At 43.5% G+C, this 26,939-nt stretch overlaps 1 protein-coding gene across 1 annotated transcript in view; it reads left to right on the top strand.

The window, feature by feature from the left end:
• Window positions 1–26,939, top strand: part of LOC104524818 (protein tweety homolog 3) — a gene marked incomplete at its 5' end in the record, with an annotated part of 33,815 nt that overhangs the window by 2,743 nt on the left and 4,133 nt on the right. The window contains 11 exon segments of the mRNA XM_010167809.1: window positions 4,783–4,894; window positions 5,518–5,738; window positions 6,553–6,648; window positions 9,170–9,242; window positions 9,597–9,672; window positions 17,566–17,621; window positions 18,884–18,976; window positions 19,096–19,188; window positions 19,929–20,065; window positions 22,114–22,290; window positions 23,221–23,296. Coding sequence (XP_010166111.1) covers window positions 4,783–4,894; window positions 5,518–5,738; window positions 6,553–6,648; window positions 9,170–9,242; window positions 9,597–9,672; window positions 17,566–17,621; window positions 18,884–18,976; window positions 19,096–19,188; window positions 19,929–20,065; window positions 22,114–22,290; window positions 23,221–23,296 — 1,210 coding nt within the window.

The raw sequence follows: 26,939 nt of genomic DNA, 5'->3' as shown, positions 1-26,939 counted from the left end.
CTGCTGAACAAAAGGGATAATGCTGAGCCAGCAGGAAGGCATAACTGGTTAACAGGAACTCTCCAACAAAAAGTCTCTCTAATGAGTCTTCCCAGTTGCTCTAGCCACAAAGCTGCAGGAATGATTTGCCTAGACTATTCCTTGAATACTTGGGTCATTTCTAGTCCTTACCAATTTCAATTGGTTTATGTGCATGGGGAGTTGTTTTATAAATCATCTCATCCACCAGTTAGGTGACCCTAACTCTTCCAGAAGGGAGCTCAGCTCTGAAGATGGGTAGGAAGCTTCGTGGAGAGGATACCTGAAAGAAATTGGTACAAATAGATGGTGAAAACTTGCTTTCTCAAGTGTCAGTAATAGCGCTTTCCCTTGGTGCGAAAGAGCAAGGTGGTAATTAGACAGACAAATTAACATTCCTCCTGAGAACATGAAGTCTAAAAAGGGCTCTCCTTATGAAGTTCCTGTAATTAGAGATGACTTGGTGTAGTTAGATTATTCATTTCTAAGGATGTGATGTGAATGGATAGTGTTCATCTCTTCAGACTGGTGACTGGGTGCCCAGAGGGGTTTTCACTGTGTGTGCATTGGGTATTACAACGGGAGGCTCTCTCCACCAGAAGGCATGTCTGTGTTCTCTGTATCACATTAATGCTCTCCTGTTCACGTATACCTTGTGTAATTCAGAAAACATTTTTTCCAGATCACATTGCAAGTTAATTCAGAAATACACTTGATTTTTTTCTTTTTTTGGTTCTTTTATCAAGGGACGTCCTGTGCCCATGTGACTCTTGCATACAAAGAACAGGAAAGCATTGCTCCAGACTTGAATTTCTTGAGTCTTGCTGAAAAGTGATGTTGAAGTGTGTGTACACAACCTGCAGTACTTTAAATTATACTGTTGTATCTGTCAGAATACACAAAAATCATGGCATGCTGCTCTTCTGTCTCATGTTATATAACTCTCCAAAGAGCTGATAGAGTGTACTGTCTCTCTCTAGTGTGTTTCTGTGGGTGTGTGCCAGTGATGAAAGTGTTAATCTCAGGAGTGCAGTGGCTTTTTTTGACTTAACATAAGTGGGTTTCCTAAAACTTATCAAAATGACTGAGTAGCCAAGTGGTTTTTTAAATGCAGCATTGAACAGCAGGAGCAACTTTTAAAATGACCTGTAAGAGCTTGGAAGATTGTATTTTAAGATTTTTATTAAAATATAGGAGTGAGAAGGAAGGCAGAGGAGAGATGGGGGAAGCAACAGGAGACTGACAAAGGTAGGTTTGGGAGGAGGAAATGAGGATGGGATGGTGTGGATTCAGGAGGAGAGCGGTGTTTGTGCGCTGGGGAGGGGAGTGTGACAAACAAGAATAGCAGAAGTGAATATGACTTTCCTATAGAAGTGTTAAAAATGTGTTGGAGTATCTTCCAGAGGGTGCTAGGGTGGAAAAAAGCTGTGTCATTCAGGAATGCTGTTCTTGTATCCATGCTGCATGACGGAAATGCAGGCTTCCCCATTGGGAGATGATTTTGTCATCCTGTAATGGGAGATGGATCTGCTGTATCTCAGGCTTCAGAGCCTCCCAGGATTTGTGCAAGAAGCCATATGATTTGTCCTGACCTCAAGGACTTTGCACTGTTGGGTTAAGATGAAATGATATATTTTTACCTTAAAAGAATGTGCTTAAATAGAAGGAACTCCTCTGTTTCCCTTTAATCAAATAAAAGGTAGTTTAAAACTAGTGCAAATCCTTAAATCTGCTTTAAACAATAGCAACTTACACCAGTGTGTGTAGGCAGGGATTTGAAACAACTGTTGGATTTAGATGAAGCCAAATGCAAATAGAAAACTAAACAGCAACAGTTTTCTTCCCTCTCTGGCAGTTCCCCCACCCTTCAGCTCTGTCCCCTCCTCAGTCCCAGCGTGGGGCCAGGCTGGGGGCAGCTGCCTGGGCTTCGGGGATGGTTTCCTGCCCTCTCTAGTGTGATAGAAGGGGGCACTGCCACAAAGCTCTACAGCTCACTCCTAGGAGAAGGAGTGGCTGTGTGAGCAGCTCTTGCTAGCGCAGGGTGTGAATGCAGAGCTGGCTTTTGCTGGGCAGTAATGGAATAATTAATGCTTTATGCATAGCTTCCAGTGCACGTGTGATACGCATGTCTAGAGGAGTTTGTTACTGGAATTAAATGTCTTTTATGCCAATTCTTGTTGCTCTAGTGTTCTCTTTCAGGAGAGGTTAAGGGTGGTTGAAGCTGTGGTTCAGACAGGGCTGGACTGGAAGCCTATGGATGGCTGCTGGGGTAGTTCTGCCTTGAATAGGATAACGAGTTTCAAGTCACTTGCCTGGAGTTGCTAGCACTTCATAAATGATAGCTTTGAGTAAACTAGCTAATGTACCTGGCAGTGCTGCATCTTTAAGGACAAGATGACTGCTGCTACTTCAGAGTGCTGTTTCTGAGTCTTTTCCATCAAAACAGTGCTACTGTGCTGGGAATACTGAGAGCCAAGCAGCAGGTTTTGGGCACTTACCAAGCCTTTGAAAGAATAGGCTTCTAGTAGCTGTAACAGGCTGAATAAAAATTGCTCACTAATTAAAGAGGTCAGATCTGCATATTCAACACCAAGAATGTTCTGGAATTTATTTGGTGTCTATAGTAGAAACAATTGTTAAAGTTTTTTACTGCTCAGGAGAGTGAAAGGGTCTATCTGAATTTGTTTGCTCTGATAAGACAAGGGAAAATTCAAGACAGAGGTTTAATTGCTGTGATGGGATGCTGAGTTGCCTTATCCTGGGCATAGCTCTGGATCTGTATTCTCACTAGCTCAGGAGGAGGGGGGTGTGTGTCTTTTTTATCCCTGGGCATCCTAGGCATGCGTTATCAAGCTCTGATAGTAGCTGCAACCAGTGGGGAATGCAGAGGGCTTTTCTCTCTTTAATTATCAGCATCATTTGCATTAGGAAAATGTTGGAGGAATGGTGTTCATGAAGAAAGAGGCTGATTCTTGTATTAACACTAAGTATTTAGAGTTTCATACCTGCTGCCTCTCTTTCTGTTTATAATGCAGGCTGCCTGCTGTCCCTGGAAGACTCTTCAGCTGAGGCTTTTATAGACCAAGTTCTCTATAATTTATGGATATTCAGTAGTTGGAAAAAGCATGGGGCTGACACAGATTTTTCATAGTGGTTCCACTTCCAGTGCGTGATCTTTGCTTCCATTTCTTGTATCTATGAGGGGAAAGGAGAAATGCAACCAGCTGAACTACATTGTTGTGTTCACTCTTTCTGAAGTGCAGGAGCCCAGGAAAGGAGGGATGGATGTTGCTTTCCTGCAGGAGAGGAGCAAGAGCAGAAACAGTCATTTGGACTGCAGATTGACGTGTGTGCCAGAGCAAATCTGTGCAAGGGTCTGTTATCTAGACAGAGCCCACTCTGGCCTGCCTGCTTGGGTTCATTTCCCAGTCAGATGGTGAGGAATGCCTAACGTGCTCTAGTGACCCTTCCTGTTAAACAAAGGCACTACACCTACTTGTTCTGAAAGCTGCTGTTTGGCTTGTTTCCTTTCTCTTTTATTCCTTCTTCAGACCAGCTCTTTTAGGGCAGTGCTATAAACCAAGCACAAAGTTGTTGTGAAGGAACTAAATGTTTCATAAAGAATAACTCTAGATTTGCACCTTTCTACTACCACAAACACAACCTTGGTGTCTTGAGAACCTTCCCAGAAAAGATCCTTGGTGCTCTGAAGCTAAATATGACACAAGAATAGGAAATTTGTATCTCGGTAACATTTGTTTGCCCTGAGTTCAGTTGTGTGACCCTTTCACAGGTTCTTTCCTCCTCTATTATTAGGAAAAATGGCTTGGGAAGAAGAGCTGTGAGTTCCTGCAGTGATGTCTTAATAGAAGAAATATTGCTGACTTGCATGAGATAATCTCCTGGTTGCAATTCGTTTACAGGATCTTCCTCCTTTAAGTGCAGCTTAAGCTAATATGGTTTACTTCATAATTGGGGCAGACTGATATGTGTGGACAGTTATGGCAAATCAGCTGATAGGTGGTAATTTGCTAAGCAGCTGGAGTTGAATTGTGTCTGCAAGCTTGAAATTCACTTGCTTTAAAAATAAATAAGCCTTTTGTCCCAGTAAGTTATTAAGTCTTCCTTCCCAGTACTCTAAATCAGTGTGACACATTCTTCTAATGGGAAGATAAATCAAGATAGATGATGTACATAGAGGTTTCGAAGTGTCGAGAAGACGGCATGGAAAATGAATCTAGAGGAGCCATCACCGTGGGCAAGTAGTCAATGCAAGCTCACTATGTCCTGGTTTTAAAAACATAACGAAACAATCTGTATTTCACGTCCAGAGAAGGCATGTGTCTCCTGACATAGCAATGGTAGCTGTTGCAGGAGCCACTGGAGAGCCACTTGACTGGCTGGATTTCTAGTTGCCCATGACTAGATCTGAACTCTCTAGCAGTTCTGTATCAGATTTTCATTATTGTACCATAAATGAAATATACATATTGAGAAGGAATGGTGTTCCACTGTCAATCGTATGAGTGCTATACAGAGAATTGGTGGCTGCATGGAAAACATGGGTGAATGTTTACAGGTGAATTTTTTTTAGTGGTTGCTGAGGAGCATGACTACCCCAGCTACCTTATGGGAGGCACGTGGCTTCCCTTTCTGTGGGAACTGCTGATGTGACTACAAAGGGTGCTGTAGTGGTAAGCTGTGCATTATATAGCTTGCCTTTTAGCTTTAACTCTACCTTTTCCTTGCTTTCTTTCTCTGCAGTGCTGGAATTGCTGTCGGCTTCTACGGGAATGGAGAGACCAGTGACGGCATCCACCGGCTGACATACTCGCTACGCCACGCAAACCGCACCGTGGCAGGTGTCCAGGACCGGGTAAGCACTAGGGGAGATGTGCTAGCAAATGGGGAGTGTGGGAATGAGCAGACTTGCTCAGCATCTCTTCTCTTGAATCTGGCTGTGCCTGTATCTCTTCCTATTTTTTGTTAGTCTCTAGGCTTAGAGATATGCTAAAATTCCCATTAACAGAGCAATGCTTTCTTCAGCTCTTCTAAAAATATCGAAGGAAGCACAGCTTGTTAAATGAAGTCTTCTCTTTGCTAGATTTAAAAACAGCTTCTGATCAGCTGTCTTCCGCACCCAGAAGAGGCGGCAGGCCAAAGCAGACAAGTCTCTTAGTGAAATGTATTATTTTGGTACAATCAGTTGTTGCTGTGCTACCTCTAATTTTGTGGTATCATTCTGCAGTGTACATGTGTTAAAGGCTCAGCTGAGATGCCATCATCGGGCTACTTGCAATCTACTTTATATGTGCTTATAAGTTGCCTTTGAAGGGTAAGCAGTCTGAGCCTCTTAAGACAGAGAACTAGTAATCTGGAAGCTGTTGGTTACTTGCTAGTAAGGATGAATCCTCTCTTACTTCCTTGACTTCCTGTACTTCAATTACATTTTTCTCTTTTTTCTTCCCCCTGCCCCACTTTTTATTCCCCATACTATAGGTACTAGATACTGCAGTGGCCCTGAACCAAACAGTGGAACCAAACTTGCTTGTCCTGGAGGAGATGTTCACGAAGCAGACAGACTACCTGCATGTTATCCAGAAACTGCAAGGTCTCTTGGATGATCTGGTCAGGCAAACAACTGAGATCCCCTTTTGGAAGAATGAAGAGCTGTCTCTGGAGGAGCTGGCAATTCAGATTGACCTCTATGACTGGTACAGGTGTGTAGCATGCTGTAGTGTAGAGGTTGTAACATCTGTTCTGGCCTGTTTTGCAACAATGATGTGTGTGTTTGGGATGGCTGAGCCAAAGGCTCTATGTATTAACTGCAGATGCACCTGGCCCACCCAGCTGATTCATTTTTTACAGCAAAATTGCATTCAGTTTAAATCAAAATGCATGACAACAATGTTTTTCTTAACTGTGTTTATTACCAGCCGAAGGGAAACTTATTCTCAATGTACAAAATCTGTAGCTAACACTGGGGGAAAAAGTAACCACAGAGATTACTTCCGTTGTGTCCTAATAAGCGTGTTGTAGTTGTATGACATTAACTAGAGTCACAATCTGGACTAGTTCTGTAAGTTTACACCACATCCTAACATTCCTTTTTATTAAACATATTTAACAAAACATTGCATCAACTGTATTTACAAAAGAAAACCTCTATCCACACACGTGGAATAAGTAACTGAAGCATTCTCTAACATAAGTCTAGGAAGTTCAAGAAGCTGCAGTGCCTCTTCTTCACCTGGTGGTGTCCAGTTGCCTATAACTTTACACTAGAACAAGATTAGCAGTCTTATTTCTCAAGAGCTGTGTATGCTGGGTGTGTTCTGGAAATGCTTTTATCTGCCTCAACTCCAGAGTCAGCAAATATCCAGAGCTCTCAGAAGATTAATCATTAGTGGTGGCTTTTCATTGAAGAAAAGAAGGGCTACATTTTTCCCATGGGTCACACTAACTCCTTGATCCGTGCCTTTTATACACCAATGTTTCTTTGCAGACTATGTGTTGGGTTCTTTTTTGCTGCAGGTGGCTGGGATACCTGGGCCTGCTCCTGTTCCATGTCCTGATTTGTTTGCTGGTGCTCTTTGGGCTCATTAGAAACTCCAGGGCCATTCTTATGGGGTAAGTCCTGACCCAGGCACAGTACATAAGGAAGTTCACCTGGTTTAAACCTCTAGACTCTTGTCAGTTGATTTCAAGGACTTCTGAGACAGAATAGCTTAAATTTTCATCTCAATGTAGAGAAACTTTATAGAGTGTAGCTCTGTGGATGGGATGAGGGCTACATGAGAGATGTTCACAGGACTGTTCTTGAGCTATAAAATGCGATGGCACTGATATCCATTGCTTTTGTAAAGACAAGGAACTCATCTGAGTGGTCTGCCTTTTGCTGGGTAGCATTGGTAGTCTCTGTTTGCTGGGAGATGGTAATGTGAACATCCTCACTTAAATTTACAGGCTTTAAAAATCTCCCTTTAATTCTGTACAGTTGTGAAGGCACTTGTTAATCCATGATAAGTATTGCATCTGTCTACACAACCTGGTAGCATGCCTTTTGTGTCACGATCTGCTCTTATTTACCTTTGGCTGTCACACATGAAGAAATGTTAAACTGAGAACAAGCAGTGGTTTGTACAGTCATGAGGAGGAGTATTGTTGCCATGGTACTGCAGTATTAATGTGTGTCTATTTCTAAAAAGCACCACAAATGCTGCCATACTCAGGCCCCATTACAAGAAAAAAATATTTCTCTCCCTATCTTGTAGCTTGGTTTAGCTTGGCACATTTGGCAAAGATACCAGCATCGTGAACACAGTGACAGTTTGACAACTGACATGGCCAAGAGTTTATCCTCGTACATGGTGATGCCATTAATAATTGGAATGCATATTCAGATTTATTATTTGCCAGATGACTTCATACCTGGCAGGTTATACAGACAAAAGTCCAAGTGTATGCACAGATGGTAACCCCAGAGTTTAAATTAGAATTTCATTCCCTGTTTGCCAGAAGTTCATATTAAGGCATTCCCCAAAGGGAGCACAGGGCATAAAGAAGAAAGTGTATCATAGCCAAGCAAGATGGTGAAATGCCAGTTTTAGATCATTTAGCCAAGCAATCAGTTACTGACCCAGTCATCTTCATTTAAAGTAAAACAACAAATGTGTCTTGCTGAATTGATTTCCATACTCAGCTGGAGGCACAAGTTGTGTTGTCCTTATGTCATAAAACCACAGAACCTTGCTGATCCATGGCTGATGATTTGTGCATTCATTTGGAAAAAGAATTATAATATCTTTAGCCATCTTATTCCAGAGTGCTGCACAGAGGTCAGTCTGGTGAAGGTCCATTACTTCTGCAAGATGAGACGAAGATCCATTCAGAGTGGGGATTGCTTGGCATTAAAATAAGTTGGTAAACTGAGGGATAGAATTTTTTTTTAAGTGTAGGCACATAGTTTTCTTTTTTTAAGGCTCTAGTCTTCAATGAGACAAATGTATCAGAAGAGAGATGCATCCCTTCCTCTGAGATGCTTGCACTAGGTTTGAATAAAGCATATCTTGGTTATGAACAGGTTTTTGTTTTGTTTTCTTCAGAGAGTGGGTGGGAAGAACCTACTTGTGTTTCAAAGCCAGAAGGAAAAAGCATCCCTGAGAGAGCAAGCCAGTGTCCCTTTACTTTGAAGACAAGGATACATAAAATGAAGCTGCTTATTAGTCTGCATCCCCCTACCTGAGGGAGTTGAGGAGGACTTTTGCCTACATATCTCTAGCACTCATACTGACAGCAGAGGTGAAGAGCTAATGTGCTGGTTGGGGAAGTGCAAAAACCTTTTCCACCAGTGTGTGCTCACTGAATGTCACTGAGGCCACTGCTCTGTTATCCCTCTGCCTTGGCTGCCTGATAGCAGGCGCTTCCCACTATTTCTCTCGGTAATGAGGTCCAGATGTCAGAACAAAACTTTTACATCTGTGCAGAGAAGCACTCGTGTGGCTGTGGTAGGCACATTGTTGCTCTGAACTTTTTGCCTGCAGGTGACCCTCTCTCTTCTGGGGCTCTGTGGGATGCTTAGGTGCTGTTCAGGTGCACACAGCTTGGAACCAAACTTGGGTGTCCTAACAGGGGCTGAGTGTTCTCTCCAACCATCTGTAGCTGTGCAGTGCTTACATCTGGCGATCTCATTTATTCTAGAAACAGGAGGGATTTGTCCAATTTTGGATCAGTATGTTTTTGTGTTTGTTTTATGTGACATTTTTCTTTTAATATCTTTGGACTTGGAAAGTAAAGTCTAGAATGGAAATAGTGGAAGTGATGGGATTGTAGTTATCCAACTCTCAATCTGCCACCCCTTTGTCTTTGTGCCTTTGGCTTCCCTGCTAGAAGCAGGGTAAGGCTTTGTTTCCACCCTCCTTCCTTCCTCTGCAGCCCCAGGGCCAGGTAGTGTGGGAACGAGCTGCTGGACATAAACTTCTCTGGTTGCTGCTGTCCACAACATATAAAATGGGTTGGTTTATCTGAAGATAACAGTGGTTGATATGGTTTCTTGGTTTTGGCAATTGCTTTGGACTCCAAATAATACATCTTGTGAAAAATCTGCTTGAAGTCAGAGCTTCTACATCTGCCATCTGTCTGTCTCCCACAGGGTGTGCTTGCTTGGGGTGTTTGCCCTGATTGTCAGCTGGGGATCCTTGGGTCTGGAGTTGGCTGTCGCTGTGGTAAGTGGCTCTGATCCAAGTCCCATTCACCCTTTGCTGCAGGTTTATCTGACAGGAGATTAATGTTATGCTGTGCCTGTTTTATCGCGCATCTTGTTCTAAGTAGCTGTCCTAGCAATTTGCATCTATGAAAAGTACAGAGTTCCTCTGTCCTCCGTGGTATGGTGTGCTAGCTAGTGCTCCAGCAACTGCTGTGGTTGTGTAAATCGGGGCTAGTGGGGATGACGATGAGAGACTTCAGCATCTGAAACACCCTGATTGTAGAGGGTTCCCTGATGTTAACCTGGCTCAACTGCTCTTTGATACTGGTGTTCTTTGATATTCCCTCTTCCCTTTTGTCTCACATCTATCTAGGGCTCCAGTGACTTCTGTATTAACCCTGATGCTTATGTCTCCCAAGTGGTTGAAGAGAATGCAGTGCTTAGTGCTGGTAAGTGCTGGGACTGGCTTTGGCACGGGGTACTGTGGCTCCAGCTGTCACTTAGGAGCGTGGCAGTGGCTGAGAATTTAAGGCATTGTTTGGAATAGAGAAGCTTACACGCAATGGGAAAAGCAGATGCGTGTGGAGCTCTGGAAAACCAACGTTCTTCCTAGAAAAGCATTTATACCCTGGTCAGAAGTGCATGTGTCTGCTTTTCTTTGTCAGAAGAGCCCTCAGAACCTTTCTGCTGTCTTGGCCCATGGGTGGAATTGACTGATAAAATGCAACAGAAGTCCCTGGATTATTTTCCTTTAAATGTAGCACTCTTGAATCTTGTTCTCCCCGCTAAGTGATGGAACTGTGGCAATAGCAGTGTGCAGTTTGAGTTGTCATTTTAAAAACTTGTTCTTGGGTCTGTATTCCTGAATCTAGAATACTTATAACTGTTATCAGCAAATATGCATCACTCTTTCTCTTAATGGTGGCTATAAATAGGCATCTCTTTAAAGCTAATTTAAAGGGTAAATGGATGGAAACAGCCACAAAGATAAGTATGAATTTCCCTTTCCATTATAAATGCAATATTTTAACTACTTTGTTTATCCTGTTCCATTTAAAGCAGTATGCCTGCATCACAGTGGCATCCAGCTGAAGCACTGATGAGTTTTGGGTTTGTCGCTTCTAATTTAGACTGAAGTGGTTGGTGAAATGAGGAGTGCCTCCAATTTGGACCTTGGAGGGGGCAAAAGTGGCTTTCAGAACTGTGGCTTAACAAAAAGTGATTGAGCATCTGCCAGCAGAGACACCATAAATGCTAGAAAGGAAAATATTTTTCAGGACTGAGTTTGCTGCTTAGATGACAAAGTTAACTTTTCTTTTCTCCTACCTTCCCTCCCCTGATAGTTCCTCTGTATAGTTCTGTGTATGATAAAACACAAATAAGCAATGACATTCATTTGCAAAAGAAGCCACTTGTGATTTTCCTAGTTGTTATTTAGTGGAATGAGAGAATCCTTACCTTGTGTACAGAAGGTCTCGTGTATGGCTGTGCACTGAATCACATGCTACCTCTTACTGTGCAACTGCCAGGAAATTAGGTATGTAGCTATGGCAGAAAATGCAGGGATTGGATTCAATAAGAAATGTTTATGTCTGGAGGCAGAATGTGGTATAAAAGAGTATGTACAGGTTGATATTACCACCCTACAGCTTATTTTTTGGAATGCCTTATTTATTGATTTCCTGGGAAGGAGAGGATATAGCCAGGCAGCTGTCTTTGTAACAAAGAAATGCAATAAGGGAAGAGAATGAGTGTTTAACACCACACAAGATTCAAATCCTCTCTTGGCTGTAAAGGCAGCAAAGATGTGGCTTTAGGTACCAAGCTAGTCTCCTAGTTATTCAAGAAGGCAAATGAGTCAGTGAGGCCAAGAGGAAATATCTGATGCTAATACCAGCTGTGTGCTGTAATAATTTGGTAACCCAGATCAGCTCTGGAGCATGTTTGGTAACAATTAGATTGACCCTGGGAGGCTGAAGAAATGCCCCTTTGTGCTGCTCCTCCATTTCACTCATCCTTGTCTGCTCGGCTCCTGCAGTTTTTTGTTAGTCAGTATCATTCATTTAGAGGCTAACGGTGAGTGCAGGACTGACATTCCTGTCCCTCCTCCTGCTTCCCCTGGCAGGGACAGTCAGCTCCCCCGGGTGAAATCAGGCTCTGTTCTGGCAGCACCGCCAGCTATAACAGTTGTTAAGGCTCCATAAATAACAGTGAATGGGTTTAAGCGAAATGCTGAAGAGGAGGAAGAGCAGGTGTTGTCACAGGCTTGAGTTGGAAGGGTGGCCCCTTCCGTGGGTTGCTGGTGTGTCAGCTCCCTGCTGTTAGGCAGCCGTTGAGGGTTCGTGAGCATCTTTTCCTTTTTTTCAGAAGGAAATCAGTCTAGCTTCTGAGTCTGCCATCACGCTAGGCAGCTGGTTGGGAGATGATTGAATGTTCTGTGGATTTTCACTGCTGTGTCAGAGTTTATGATCACGAAGCTACAGAAATAGATCTTGATCCCCAATGTTGGGACCATCCTGGGCACCTGAGCAGGAAGGAAAATCACAACACAAGGACTGCAGTGTGGCCCTGCTCAGTTACACTGTAATCCCAATAATGGCTTCTTAGAAACATTTTTAAAAGTCTGAAATAAGTGTTGGTATCCCTTAATATGCTTGGCTATAAAATGTAGCAGATGCTTTGTGATCAGTTGAGCCATATATACAACAAGAACGAGGGGTTCAAGGAGACAGGGCAGGCAGCTGGGAGCCAGCATCGATGCTGTTTTGTCTGAGGAAGCTGCCCTGTTTGAAGGCTCCCAGTTCTAGTGCACAGATTCTTCACACTCCCTGGTTTGCCGCCTCTGCTCTGTGGGTGATGCTCCAACATTAACATCAGAATAGACAGATGAGGCCAAAACACTTTAAGGTTACTCCAGCTGGTTTCACTAGCATGTATCTGACCATGTGTTTTTTCAGGTCAGGAAAGGGTGTGAGTGGATGGAGTGGCTCAGGTAGTCCATGGAAGAACCTTGGGAATCACTTGAGCTGAAGTTGGGCTGAGACTCGTGTTTTCAGTCTTGCCTAGGTGTCTGCTTTTGGCCAGTGCTGGGGTATGGTATACTGGGCTAGGTTCTGCCATCTATTTTTAATATAAGAAACAACAAGTAATCTTAAGAGGCTTTGTAGGGCTGGGTCAATTTTCCCCTTTAATCACTATTTTAAGTTGTTTTTAAATATAATGTGTTTTAATATTCCCAGCCCTATGCTCTGGCATTCAGATTAGGACTGAGTCATCTAGGTTTGCATATTTTCAATGCTTTTTTGTTGGTGGTGGTTATAGGAGTTTTCACAGAAAAATAACCGTGTTAGATATTGGGCAACTAGTATGATAACATTCCTGTTTGTGTATTAATTGCTGTTTGCAAATCTAAATAGAATTAATGGCGCTGAGAATAATCTGATTAAGTGCATTATTATTGTTGTCATGTTTTTAGCTGGAGAGGAGATGTCCTTGTTTTGTAGATAAAATGTGCTGCATTAAAAAAAGGAGAAATGGGTGCCAGGGATCCTTAATGCAGGTTTCCTGGAGAAGAAGAGATTTAAATAATTTTGCAGAAGAGGCTGATACATGTGCCTAACTCACCCAGCATTCATTAATTGAGATAAAGCCAGTGGAGTTGAACAGTGGCTGTATAATAGACTCTTGCTGCTCGTAAAAAGACTTGCAGCCAAGTTGTTTCTTTTCAAAGCAGGAGGCCATCTTCTAGACTCATTCTTTTTCATTGATATTATGTTATTATCAGATGACTTATTGCCTAAAATTAAATAAATGGGCACAAGCTGTCTAAACAACAGGAAGAGCTTTCTCCAGCTTCTCTTACTGTAAATGTGTGGTGAACAGATATTTGCTTCATCTGAAGGAACTGCAAACCTCAGGGGATGGTTAATGGAACCTTTTACCTCCAGTCCAGCCAAGTTGGCCAGGCTGGATGCTGAGACTCAGATATAAGCAATGAGCATTCTTGTTGCACTCAGACTCCTAAGTGGCCTCTCACTGATTCACTCTCGTCTTAGAAGCCCAGAGCTGAATGAGCCAGAGGACTGACACCACCACTGCTTCCTTTTCCTCTCTAGAAGTGAGGTTGGGACAGAACCTCACGTGGGGCATGTGGTGGTTGCACAGTTATTACTTGAGCTCAGCAGGCACTGCAGAAAAGAGTTTGCCCAAAGAAGCACCCTCAAGGATCCTGCTGAGCTGATGTTGGTGTTGAGAAGCTGTGTTCTCCTGCCCGGTTTTGGTGGACTCCTAATTAACCAAAAGCTTTAGGTCATGTGGGATGGCTACGAGCTCTTTGCTGAAGGCTCACAATGACTGATTTCACCAGTACAAGAGTAGCATATATGAAAGAAATATAAATGTTATGCAGATATCTCCCTTTGCTGTCAGACTGTTGCCTTAGGGAAACAAAACTCCTGGTGGAGAACATGTTACCTGGGCAAGAAAATCTGTCCAAAGGGTCATCTTCCTTTGACATCACAGGTGATATATTTCAACTTTTTCTGATGATTGAACCCACAAGAGAGAGTCTCATCTGGGTGTATATGTAAAATGTAAGCTGCTTGGAGAACGCTGAAGCAGAGATGAAGAAGGTCTGGGAAAAGCTGGTCTAGGTGTAGGGATTTTTTTTTTTTTAAACTAGGATCTTTTTTTCTGATTGCTTCTTTGCCCTACAGATCTTCCCGCTGCCTTTTGGTGGGTGCATAATACCATTTTTGCATTTCAGCTGGGCTTTGAAGTGAATAGTAAGTCTCCATGGTTGCAGAAGTAATAAGCAGTTCTAGCAGCTGAAGCTGTCTTTAGTAGGCAGTTCTACTTTCCTTTCTAGGAAAAACAGACTTTGCAAAAATAAAGCATTTTGGGTAGTTCCCTTCCTTGCCTTCTGTTCCCACACTGCCTGTGCACCAAGAGAGTGGGTCAGGAGGATTGCTGCTAGCAACAGCAGGCATAGGCAGCTGCAAATGTGACCCTGCCTAACCCTTCTCCTATAAACTAGATTGCCTACAGGCCAGCTTCAAAAATCAGATCCAACCTTCAGGATTTTTCCTTGAGAGGAAAATGCATCGGAAAGATAATTATAGAAAGAAATTGCCTGGAGCTGTTAGCAAAGTGCAAATGATGGGTGAGTAGAGCTGTTTTCTGGACAGAAATGTGAGATTTGGTGTTGTGCAGGATTGCCTCCACCAGATTTAAAACTTGGTGAAGGTGCCTCCTGCTTTTTCCTCTTTCCCATCCTGGTGGTGTGGAGGCAGAGGTCATGCTCCTTTTAATTTCCAGGCTCTGCAGCAGCACAGGATCACTTTAAGGCATTGCCTATTGTAGCTTTAGTTTCAAAGAACCAAAACTATTAACACACTGGGTTCAGTGCAGAGGAAAGCTGCTCCTGCTGGCTTTGCCATTTTGGAAAGCACGTTTTATGTACGGAGTGTCACGCTTGTCAGCTGTAGAGCCAGCACTACCACAGTGAAGCCTTGTTGATCCTGCCTTCCAGGGTGAAGCAAGGGGAGCACTTATTTCACTGTACTGCTTTTCGCTTCACTTGTAACCAGCAATCTTTATCCTGGGCTTACAAGCTGCAAACTATGATGATATCAGGAACTCTCATCTGTAATCTGCCCACCAGGGATGATCCAGAAGGCCCTGAAGAAGCGTTTCTGGAGCTATGTATTAGTGGTATGTCATGCAGCTTAATGCTCCTACAAAGGTGATGTAAACTTGATACATCAACTGTGGGAGGCTAAGAAAAACTTTTAGTGGTTTGTTGTTTTAAAATAAATAGGTGACAAGATCACAGCTCCTTTAGGTCACCATGTGTGATGCTGTGGATTGCTCTAGCGATGCTGTTCTCTCAGCGCAGGTGTGTTTTAATCCATTTTTCCATAGCCATTGAGTGTGATTTACGAGCCTGGGAGGAGCAGCCCTTTCTTTGGCTCTGTAGCTGTGGCCAGTCGTTTGCATGGTCTGCCCAAAGTGAGGCACATACAGCAGTTCTTACTGCCTTCCTCTCTGCCTGGATTTTGCTAATTGCTTTTTAGAGGCTCGAGTCATCTTAGAGAGAGGGTTGGGGTGTGGGGGGGGGAGATGGAGCAGCTGGCAGAAGCTGCCCCAGAGTAGGCTAATGAATTATAAATAACAGCTGTCAGGTTTCATTGCCAGTGTGCAGGAGCTGGCAGTCTGTGTTGTATCACTTGGTCTCCAGTGTGTTGCCTTGCCAAAAGGTGCATTCAGTATTTATGGGAAGCATGACAGAGTCGGGATACGGTCAGGTCTGCTTCCTTCATGGCTCCGCTCACTTGTAGTTGTGCCTTTTACTGATTTCTGAGTTGGGACTGGTTAGAAGACCTTTACAGCCTGGAATATGCGTTATGGAAGGTCACAGATGGAAGATTAAAAGGAATGGAGAAAAGGATGCTAGTGGGGAGGGACTTTTTATAAGGGCAGTTAATGATAGAACAAGGGGAAAAGGCTTTAAGCTGAAAGAGGGGAGGTTTAGATTAGATATTAGGAAGAAATTCTTCACTGTGAGGGTGGTGAGACATTGGCCTAGGTTGCCCAGAGAAGCTGTGGCTGCTCCTCCCTGGAAGTGTTGAAGGCCAGGTTGGATGAGGCTTTGAGCAACCTGATCTAGTGGAAGGTGTCCCTGCTGATGGCAGGGGGGTTGGAACTGGACAAGCTTTGAGGTCCCTTCCAACCCAAACCGTTCTATGATTCTATGAAATGCAGAGTGCATGTGTGTTTGGGGGCTTTTGTCTACTTTACCGAGATGACTTCATCCTTGATTTTGCTGAGCTGATGCATCTGAACAGGAACTGTAAATGTTTGAGAAATAATCTCAAGTTATTTGGATGATAAAGTCCTTCAGAGCTCCCTCCCTCTATAGCATTATTAAGAATGGCAGGGGAAGGCCTGATACTTGTAACTCGTATATGCTGGCAGTTGTAGTGTTATGGAAGGTTCATGAGGGCACCAAAGTGGTTTCATACACATCTGAATAAGGAAAAGTAAAACTCTATCTTCAAGCCTGGAAAAGGGTGATGCTGCTAGCAGAGCACTTTAGCAGTCTTCTCTGGAAGTTTACAAGTACGTCTGTGCTGTACTATGATTGCTGATAGAGCTATGCAGTATGAAGACCAACTTTTGGGATGTTACCAGAAACTAATCTGAGGTTCCTTGAACAGGTGATATGTTGCTGGTATCCTAAAGCTTTCTTTCCTGATCAACTCTGCAGTATTGATTCAATACCAAAAATAATATTTTTTTGCATAAATCAAAAGAAGGATGCAAAACAAATGACATACACTCTTCTAGTTAAAGTCTAATTAAAGCATCTAATTAAAATCTAATTGCATGCAAATGACATCCATCAGAAAACAGACTACTATTTACTTGTTCATCCCTAATGCATGTCAGAAAGACAAGAACTTGTTGTTTTCCATCCATTTCTTTACTTGCTTTCAAAGTGATATGCCATTTTTAGGAAATACTACTGAAAATTATTATTTTCTTGAATTAGGAAGGCTTTCTTATGTTCTTCCACAGAACACTGCCTAAAACCAGTCTCTCCTTGAGTGTGATAGAATCCCCAGTTGTGAAGAGGTCTTACCCCCCCCTTTTGTTTTTTTTAAGCACTTGAACTTGCACACTTACAAAGTGGAACATTCAACTTTGTGTAGTAGCACAGGGATGTGTATTTGCAGTGTCTTTGGCCCAATCATGTGCTTCTGCAGGTATTTTTGATAGCAACCTGTATTTATATCACCACTACTGCTTTTCCTGTGCTAATCTTTTGTGGCTGTGTAGTGACCTGGCTGGTGAACTGAATTGGCTGCGAGTTGAGTTGTCTCTTTGCTCAGTGCCCTAAGGCAGCAGTCTGTGGTTGCTTTCAGTGACCGTAGAATGGTATTGTGACACTCGGAAATTGCAGAAATTAAACAGTTGGATTTATCCTAGACTGATACCTGTGGATAGTGCTGACTTCTGAATAAAACTTTCTGGATGTTTCATCAAAGTGTTTAAGTGGGGCAGCTCCATTGCCTTTCACTGTTAAGCAAAAAAAACCAACAAAAAACCAAAACAAAACCCCCCAAATCTTTCTTTTGTCTCCAAAGGCAGCTACATCCCTTTCTCTAGTGCCATCCACACACTGTAATCCTACACGGAGGGAGGGAAGTGATTCCATTTGTATTGCATTTTCATTTTGTGTATTGCTTTCAGAACTTAACACCTCCCTCGTGGCAGTCCTAAAATACTGCAAAGCTGGAAAAATGTATCTTAGCATGACTTTCTCTTCTTTTGTTTTGTAGATACTCTCCGCTATTACATTACCTGTAGTGCTGGATACCCCAACCCTTTCCAGCAGGTGAGTGTAAGCATCCTAGCTCCCTTCACCCCTTCTCAGCATCCTGCAGGGTACAGGTTAAAGCTTTTGATGCCAGCATGCAGCAAGCTGTTAGCTTTAGGGAGCACTCCACCTGTTGGTAAAGCTTTGGTAGCTACTTTCCAGCTGTGCAAGAGGTAGTATTGTGATTTAGTGAGCAACTTTTTCCACCTTCATCACCTTCAGTTTTATGTCCAGGATGCCCTCTTAGAGGGGCCCGTGTTTGATGTAGTAAGGACCATGACTTTGTTCATGGTACCTCTGTTTACACGATACTCTTCAAAGGGCAGCAATGTGGAGTCAGAGCACCCACCATTAATGCCAGGGTGGGAAACTACTTACTTCCTGCTTTGAATCTCTTCTTGTAGGTTCTTTTGGGTTAAACAGTAGCAACACTCCACTCCCAAAATGCAACCACTTCTGTGGGTGAGGCAGTGATTCTCACATACGCCTCTTAAATGCCTTAGATGTTGAAGGGTTTGTATCCTGAAGTATAAATGTGAGTCATTATTCTTTTGTGTGGGGGTTGAGGAACAGCACCTGGGCCCATACCAAATTTTATCTTATGTATCAGAGGCCAGAATGAACCCACACCACCCACCATTTGGCAGACACCAGCTGCTTCACCATTTATATTTAGGATTTTTTAAGTCTTGTCTTCCTCTCTTTTAAAGGGTGGGGTAAGAACACTTCAGGCTGTGGTATGATGCACCGTTGCCATCTGTTGCATTTCTGGTTGCTCAGTGTACTCTCTGACATGCTATTGCCTGTGAAATTCCCATGTGTTCTTTAATGGGATGTGAAGGCTGGACCTCAGTACAAACAACTTCTAATGTTAACATTAAGTCTTTTTTAGCCACCTGATTTAGTAGAAAAATCCAGCTGTGCTCTGTGGTGAGAACTTGAGTGCTTTATGTCTTTTCTTTCTCCTTCCCCTCTGGAGCCAGCCCCAGCTGTGTGTATGGCTTTTGTGCATGTGTGTGTGTTGTTATTTTTCTTTTAGTTCTTCCCTTTCCCTCTTCTTTCTGTCTGTACTTCTTCCAGGTTGGTAAAAGTCAAACTTAAAAGTCAAACTTAACCCTATTGCAGCTGTGCCCATGTCAGTTGAGACATCCTTGACTTGTACCATTCATAGAGATGATGCTTCAGTTGTTGGGAGTAGAATTTGAGTCTTATTTCCCAGGAGTTCTGTTAATTCATTCTGGCTTGAATTGCTGAAGCATTGCATGTTTTGTGTTGAGCAGAAGCTGTCAGGAAGTCACAAGGCTCTGGTGGAAATGCAGGATGATGTTATGGAACTCATGAGGTCAGCGAGCAGAGAACACCCCACCTCCAAGGTAACTCTCCTCAAAGTTGCTCTCCCTGTGCTTTCTGTCTTCCCTTACCCTTGTACAAGCCCAGGATCAGCTCCTGCTAAGCCATTTCCTTGCTGTAATTGCTAGCTTGTTGCTTACAGGAGTATCTTACTCGGATCCAGGAGGTTCTAAATTCGACAGAGGTCAACTTGCAGCAACTGACAGCTTTAGTAGACTGTCGAAGTCTGCATTTGGTGAGTACTCAGTAACTGGGCTTGAGCTAAGAAAGAACAAAAAGGGTGCAGAGCCTTTAGAGTACTGATTGTTTTGTAGTTTCAGATCTCTGGTGTGCCAAAACAGTTTACAAAAACTTACTGGCTAACTCCAGCAGAAAGGAGAATGGGAATTTGGATCAAGTTAGCTTTCTGTTTAAAGATCAACATAACAAGCCTTTATACATCTACAAACTGCAGCCCTAAGGTTTCAAGGGCCTTCAGGCTTTTTTTTTCTTCCATAGCACATAGTTTGTTGCCTTCTGCGTGGAATGCCTTACAGCTGCAGTATAGCATGGCCTAACTGTTGCCTCAGCTACATCTCTGAAGGCAGAGAAACAGATAGTCCATGCTTGTGTTCTTGGGCAGTGGGACATAGTGAAGGAGCTGAGAGGCTTAATGAAAAATGTGCTATCTTAAGTTGGATGTGTGCATTTTTGCCTTAGATTTTTTTTTTTTTTTAATATTGTTATTGTGTGGGGTTGAAAATATTTCCATGTCTAAATCTGAGCTGGGTTTTGTGAGGGGAAATAAGGGTTAGATCAGTTATAAAAAATACTTGAGGTACCTGACACTAAAATAGAAACATGCTCTGGAAAAGGGACTATGATCTCTTAAGTTGTTTCAGAGAATGTAGTCCAAGGGAAGGACTTTTGAATTAGAGCTCAATGTTAACTCTCTAGTGATCAGGAAACTCTGCTCATTTCTCTCTCTCTCTCCAGGATTACGTCCAGGCTTTGACAGGCTTTTGCTATGATGGAGTGGAAGGCCTCATCTACCTGGTTCTCTTCTCCTTTGTCACAGCCCTCATGTTCAGTTCCATTGTGTGCAGCGTCCCACACACTTGGCAGCAGAAGAGGTATAGAGAGGGTTTAGATCCTGTAATGTTGTAGAGCTCTTTCCTAATGAAGACTGGCTATTGGATTTGTGCCCATGAGCATATGGAGCTCTTTCCCATATAATCCCAGGAGTGTGAGGAATAAGGCTTTGTAAGCACAGGTCCAACAGAAAAAAAATCAAAACTATTGGCTTTTGCTCTGGCTGTGGTTCACATTTTCATCTGAACCTTATCGCACTGGGATACTACGTGTGCAGAGTACTCAGCACACTGTAGGACTATGAGTCAAGTCAGAGATGAATGATTATAGCTGTGTAGAGAGGTCATGCTTGAACTATGTACCATTTCTGTAAAGTACCTATTCTCTTGCATTGCTTTGAGACATTTGTTCTAGTAGGGGGAAGAGAATTGGAATGAGAAGCAGTTCACACTTGCTTTTCTTGGCTTTGCTGACACTGGGGCAACTGACTAGCATAGCTAATACAAACTGGGAGCTGTCTTGTTGACAATAGCATGGACAGATGAGATACTTGCAAACTGGTGGCAATCATCTAATGGCGGAGTTGTGTGGAACTAGTATTAATGATGGTAACCAGGTTGATCAGCAAGTCTTGAGCAAACCTTTGCAGGGCTTCACTGACTGGCTGCTGTACCACATGCAGCTATTAAAATAGCTTTGAGTTCTCTGTTCTTGCAGAAGAGCAGTAGGCTGTGCAGCAAGTTCTCTTCTGTGATTCTGAAACATGATTTTTGTGGTCTAAGCCCAGGCTCAAGGTTCAAAGTAAAATGGAACATCCTAAACAATAGCAGGAAGCCAGAGCTCGCCAGGCCTGCAGTGCCCACAGAGAAATCCTTGGGAAATGCGTCAGAATAGCACTTAAGAAAATGGCTTGTTTCCTTACCTCTTCCACATGCCGCTGCAGAGGCGTTATCAAGGAGCGAATGGTAGCCTGCCCATTTTTTCTGGTAGTTCAAAGGAGAAAGGTTCACAGAGTGGTATCTCTTGTGCTGCCTTCCATGTGGGCTGCTCCCTGCCCTGCCAACCCCAGCAAGGCTCAAGCTGCTGCTGTGAGCTGAAGGATTCCCTCTTGCATTCCCCAGAGCACCATTTTTCCCTCTGCCTCCCTCCGGGAGGTGGAAGATGTCATATTTTATTGCCTGTAAGAGACTGTGCAGGCTGCAATTCCCTGAATAAATCTTCAGTGCCACCTTGTGGTACAGAAGCTGCAGGTGATGTTTGGGATGTTCTAGTGATGTCCATGCTGTCTTCCCCAGCAACAACATGCTTCCTGTAGGACCTTTCACTGGCTTTGTCAAGTGTCAACTAAAATACATTTCAAATCTTGGTGCTTCATCCCATAATTAGGGAGATAAAATAGTGGTGTGTATTATAGAAAAGGGACAAGAGAATACTGTGGGAAGGGGGGAAGGAACCAGCTGGCAAATGGCTCTGCTCCGCATTAAAATTGGTTAAAAATCCTGGTATTTTTAAGAGAAGAAAGCTTGCAGACATGAATGTTGCAACTTAGTCTCTGTAAAGACTTCTGAAACTTTGTTAGAAGCTGAAGCAGACCCTGTGTAACCAGAGTGGGAGGTCAGAGAAGTCCACAGCAACTTATCCTTAAAATCTCTTTGGACATGGCTACAAGAAATGGAAGGATACAGATGGCAGTTTTGAAGGATGCTTTCTGCAGGGTGCATGGCACTACCTTCCCACTGCCTCTCTCTTTTTTTTACGTGCTGTGTATTTCAGGATGTGCGTCCATCCTTTGGTTGTGTGACTGGGCAGTTGCAGAACTGTGCTGTCTGCTAAGCCTCAAGAGAAGACTGACCCTATGGAGACTGTAGGGGATCACGCAGTGTAAAAGTCCAGATGGTATCTGTGGGAGGTTTGAGTCACTGTGGTGTAGGCTGTGTTTGACACTGCCACCCTGAGGCATCCCAAACGGGTATAAATGTGGAGGTGTGGAAGATGGTTGGGAGGTTCCTAGGATTGCCATGGTTTCCTGCAAACCCCACATGTGGGGTAATTGTAGGGTTCTAGGAGGAACTTTTTCTCCTTCTTGCAGAAGCTCAGATGATGATGGGGAAGAAGAATCAGCTGCTCAAGGGAGTAGACAAACACACGATAATCTTTACAGAGTGCACATGCCCAGCCTCTATAGCTGTGGGAGTAGTTATGGCAGTGAGACCAGCATTCCAGCAGCAGCACACACAGTCAGCAATGCTCCCGTCACAGAGTACATGTGAGTATCCCGACAAGAAGGCTGTATTGCGACTTGTGCAGGTTGCTTCCCTCTGATTTCTGTTGTCGCTACGTGCTGTGAGGCTGGTGCTTTCGACCAAGCAGTAGGAAGTGAGGGAGGATTTTGTCCAGAGTGTCAAGGCATGTTTTCTGATTGGCACCTACTGGGAGAAGGGAATACCTTAAAAGTGCTGCAGTAGAAAGAGTTGTAATAGCATGCTCCAAAATGTGAATACCTTTGTCCTGCGGGATTTAGAAGTCTGTCTAGAGGAAAGAAGTAGGAAAGAAGGGCTTCTTATTACACAATGATTTTGATTACTAGAAGACTTAATTCTTCAGACAGAGCAGTCTTGCCAGATTTTAAGCCTCCTAAGAGACTGAGAGCCAAGACAAAACCTGCAGGCCCCGTCCTTCCACAATATTTGCAGTCAACCCTGACATCTGTTGCAGTCTGGAGCTACCGGGTCCAGGTGGGATCTTCAGAGCTTTCTCCAGAAGTGCCTAACCCTGCTCACACTTGGACTATCCTCAGGGCCCATCTTTTTTAGGCTGGCACATCTTTTTTTTTTTTTTTTTTTTTTTCTTCCCCATAGACTTTGTCCTCATTTTATCTCCATTTCTGCAGCTTGGCAGTTCTGATGCTGCAGGGAGGCAGATTTTCACATGGACCTATTTTTAAATCACTTGACATGATTCAATGTGGGCCTTTCTGAGTAAGAGTGTAAAGATAGTATTTAATTGGAGGAAAATAAAACTAGTTTTGTGCCCGTGTCTGAAAAAGGGGAACCACCTGGCCTATAGGAAAAGCTTTGAGGGAGACTGACCTGATACAGTAGTTCTGGGGGTGCGTATGCTCTATCCCATGTCAGAGACCTTCCCCAGAGAAGCGTGGCACATACCCCCTATTACCATGTGTGTCTTCCTTTCCTAGGAGCCAGAATGCAAATTTCCAGAACCCCCGTTGCGAGAATACCCCGCTCATTGGCCGGGAGTCCCCACCTCCCTCAGTAAGTCTCTCTTTACTGCTCCTCTCTGCTTCAGCAACTTTGGGGAATACACGTTTATCACTCCTGTATACTCTCAAGGGAGCTGATTTTGCAGCCAAACACAGGATCTGGCCCATAAATGTCAGCAATTTGAATAGACAAGCCATGTCTCACCTGCCATGGAGAATAAAATCCTGCTATGCTACTTTGAACATTGCATATAAAAAGAATAAAACTCAAATCTGTTAACACTGGTAATCCTATGGGCCCAGTCCTGCCACCACTGAAGTGCATGAGTATCTTGGTGGGTGACTTCAGAAGGATTATTCACTTGCATGCAGTGTACTTGCTATCTGTGGCATTGGTTCCTCAAGTTTAAAAAGAAACTTGTTAAAACAGTAAATTCAGAGTTATCGCTGAACCTCTCTCCTTAATCTACCCTAGGTAGGATGAAACCTGTATTATTTTGTGTTGAGATTTTTTTGTTTAAATCTTTCTTTCTCAACTGTTTTACTTTCTTTAGAATCTATTTTTGTATTTAATTTCCTATGGAGGAAAAAAAAAAATTAAAAACTTTCATGGAAGGTTTTGGTATTTGGAGTGACCTGATAGCCGTTTCTGTACGCTGCATAAAACATGGCCTTGCCTTCATGTCTATGTAAGACCTAGATGAATCTTGCCCTCCTTCACTGGATCCTGTAAGCCAGAAATTGGAGAACATGCCATCACAGTGCTCACTAACTTGGTGGTGTGATTACAGAGGATGAGTAGCTTAATAATCAACCAGTCTTCAGGTATCCTTAAAGAAAATACACTCTGTGGTGCATGGTTCAAATTCATGGGAAGAGGAGGTTGGAGGATGAAGGAGTAGGAATTGTTGTGGAAAAGAGGATATCACATTCATGTTTTCACTTCAGAAGGACCAGTTCATCTTGCTGTAGAGAAAGTGGAAAAGTGGAGAGTTGATCCTTGTCTCTGTACTTGGCCAGACCTCTTTCAACCTTCACAAAGCGTTTTTCCAGCATTATCTGCTCCCAGCCATGAGATGGTCCTCAGGAGAAGAGCTGATGTGCTGGACACAGTACAGTGTGGCACGTGCTTTACCACTGGCGTTTCCTGATGTAGGAAGGGCACTGTCCCTCTGGTATGGCCAAGGTATATGTTCAGTCCACGTCTGTAGACCAAGGTCCTGCTTTCCCTTACCCTACAGCTCTTCTGCTTCAGAGAAAGCACACTCCTTTCTGCAGGGGCTTTAGTTATGCAAGAAGTTCCCTGGTTCTTCAGTAGCAGTTTTTGGCAATACCCTGAGGGAAGATCTGAGTCCTGGTGCCTGAGGCTGGTTTCTGAGACCAGATAAAGATGAGAGGGGTTTGTTTTTTGGTGGTTTTGTTTGTTTGTTTGTTTTGTTGTTTATTTCAGAGTAACTTCACTTGACAGCCATCAATATGGGCTATAGGGAAGCACAGGAGCTGGGGGAGAAGGAGAGTGCAGTGCTGCACCTATAGACAAGGAGATCTTCTCCCTACATGAGGCAAGGAACAGGCTATAGGGTAAATGTGTTTTCTGGAGGGACATGGTAGATGAGCAGTGGAGATTAGAAAAATACTGTCTATTCTCATATTAGCAGGCAGCAGGGAAGGGGGATTTTCTGCAGTTTTTGTATTCACAGCTCTCCATAGCAGGTGGTTAAGACTTGTCCTGGTCTTGCAGGACAAGACTATACTGAGGCAGAAGAAATTGTAACTTTTCATAGCAAATAGTCTGTGGGAGCAGAGAGGTGAAAAGGGAATACCAATGCACATGTCCTTGCCTCTTTTTGGGAGGGAGGAGAGGGGGATAACCATCCAAATAGATTATGTCCAGTGGTTGGACAGAGCTGATATATTCCATGTGAAAACTAAGATGTGATGATCCTGCTACATTGTTTGTCCGTTACTTTTCCTGGCTTTTTGTTTGTTTGTTTGTTTTTCCCTTCTCTCATTCCTTCTGTTTTCTCCTTCTTGCCACAGGGCTATTCCCTTAGGGTTATAGAGCCCACCTTGTCGCTGACACACACACCACAGCGTTTCACTTGCTTGCACTGTGTTTTTCATGCACGTTGAGGCTGCACTCTCTTTTTCTCTCTCTTTCTTGCGTCATCACAGTTGTATTTGGCTGCCATGGACAGTAGCAGCCATATGAGCTGGCAGCTTAAGCCCTCGGACAGTGCACGGACATACTGGTAACAGCGCCCGCAAATGGAACAGGTACTGGAAAAAAGGTCCTTCTTGCTCAACCCCTTCTCCACTCCCAACCACTCCCTTTATCCCTGCACTGTTTATCCCAGGCCAGTGCCTTTTATTTCTTCACATTCCTTCCCTCTGCACCTCCCACCCCATTCCCTCCTGCCAAGGGTTAAAATTAAAATCAGTTTTTGCTCTGGTGCAGACTCAAGGAGCAGTATCAACCTTGTAAAGGCTTCTGGTGCATGTTGTGAGGGTTATAGGCGCCTGTGCCTCACAAAAGCTCACAGCAGCTTCAACTCGGAGTCCACACTTGAGAACAGCTTGAACACTTAGTACTGACCGCTGCTCAAATGTTGAACTAATCTTGCACTTCAAATGCAGAACAGAAGTTCTCCCATCACAAAAGCGTTTTTCTAGAAGTAGAGAGAACCAACCTAGCAGCTTTTCAGTCAGGACTGCTTGTCTTAATTCGGTTTTTGACTTGCCTTGAACCCTACTGCTGTTTTTTTTGTCTTGACTGGTCATGACAGCATGTGCTCAAAACCACCAATACTTACTGGCCACAAGCTTTTAGCTCCTCAGTAGGATTTTTAATTTTTTGAAAGATCCTAGCTGGTAATGATGGCCTGTCCTGAAGAGTTTCTTCATTGCCTGTTAGATCTGTGTGCAGCTTCTCCTTTTATCCTTGCATTTAAAGTCAGAAAGGAGCAAGTCTAAAAAACACTTCCCTAACGGTCCAGACATAAGCACTAAGACCTGTTTCATTCTGTTTCAAAACCTTTTACTGTTTTGTTTGTTCTGTGTGTGTCCAAATCATCCCATCCACGTCCCACAGGCTCTGTGAACAGGGCCCTCCTAGTACCACTTCACTCTCTGAATTCCTAATGGGTTGTAGTTGATGTTCTTCAAGATAAGTCAGTGTTTCTACCCTTGCAGTGACAAAGCCACGTGCTTACAGAAAGAGTAGGTGGTCTGCGTTAGGCTTTGTAGCTTGGTTGAATATAGACTATAATTAGAGCTACCAGGCAACTCACCTGGTATGAAAGACATCACTCCTTCAAGAGACCTACAGTCACACAGTAACTGGAAAGTGTTGGTTCCAGTTGGAACAGAGGGCTCGTTGCTTTTGGCTCATGCAATCAACAACCTGTATCTTACATTCTGTTCCCAGAAATACGTGTCTACAGAGTTGCTGTTCCTTCTGTTCTGCCATTCTTGGGACTTCTGTCAGCCTTGCATTGGATTCCTTTCTGTCATGTTGCTGCTTGGTCTGCATTCTTGCTGCCTCTTGCTGTTTGTCTGCCTGCCTTGTGACATGCTGGGAAGGGTGCTGTCTGAATCGGGTGTCTTGATGCCCTCTGTCATGGTGCATGAACACAAACAAACTTGTCTTGAAGCATGGTGCTAGCACCCTTGAAAGGGTCACAACGTTCTTCAGT

This window comes from Antrostomus carolinensis, unplaced genomic scaffold (genome assembly GCF_000700745.2).
Source record: "Antrostomus carolinensis isolate BGI_N321 unplaced genomic scaffold, ASM70074v2 scaffold36105, whole genome shotgun sequence".
Lineage (NCBI taxonomy): Eukaryota > Metazoa > Chordata > Aves > Caprimulgiformes > Caprimulgidae > Antrostomus > Antrostomus carolinensis.
Note: the sequence above shows the minus strand (reverse complement) of the source record. Positions and strands in the feature narration are given on the sequence as shown.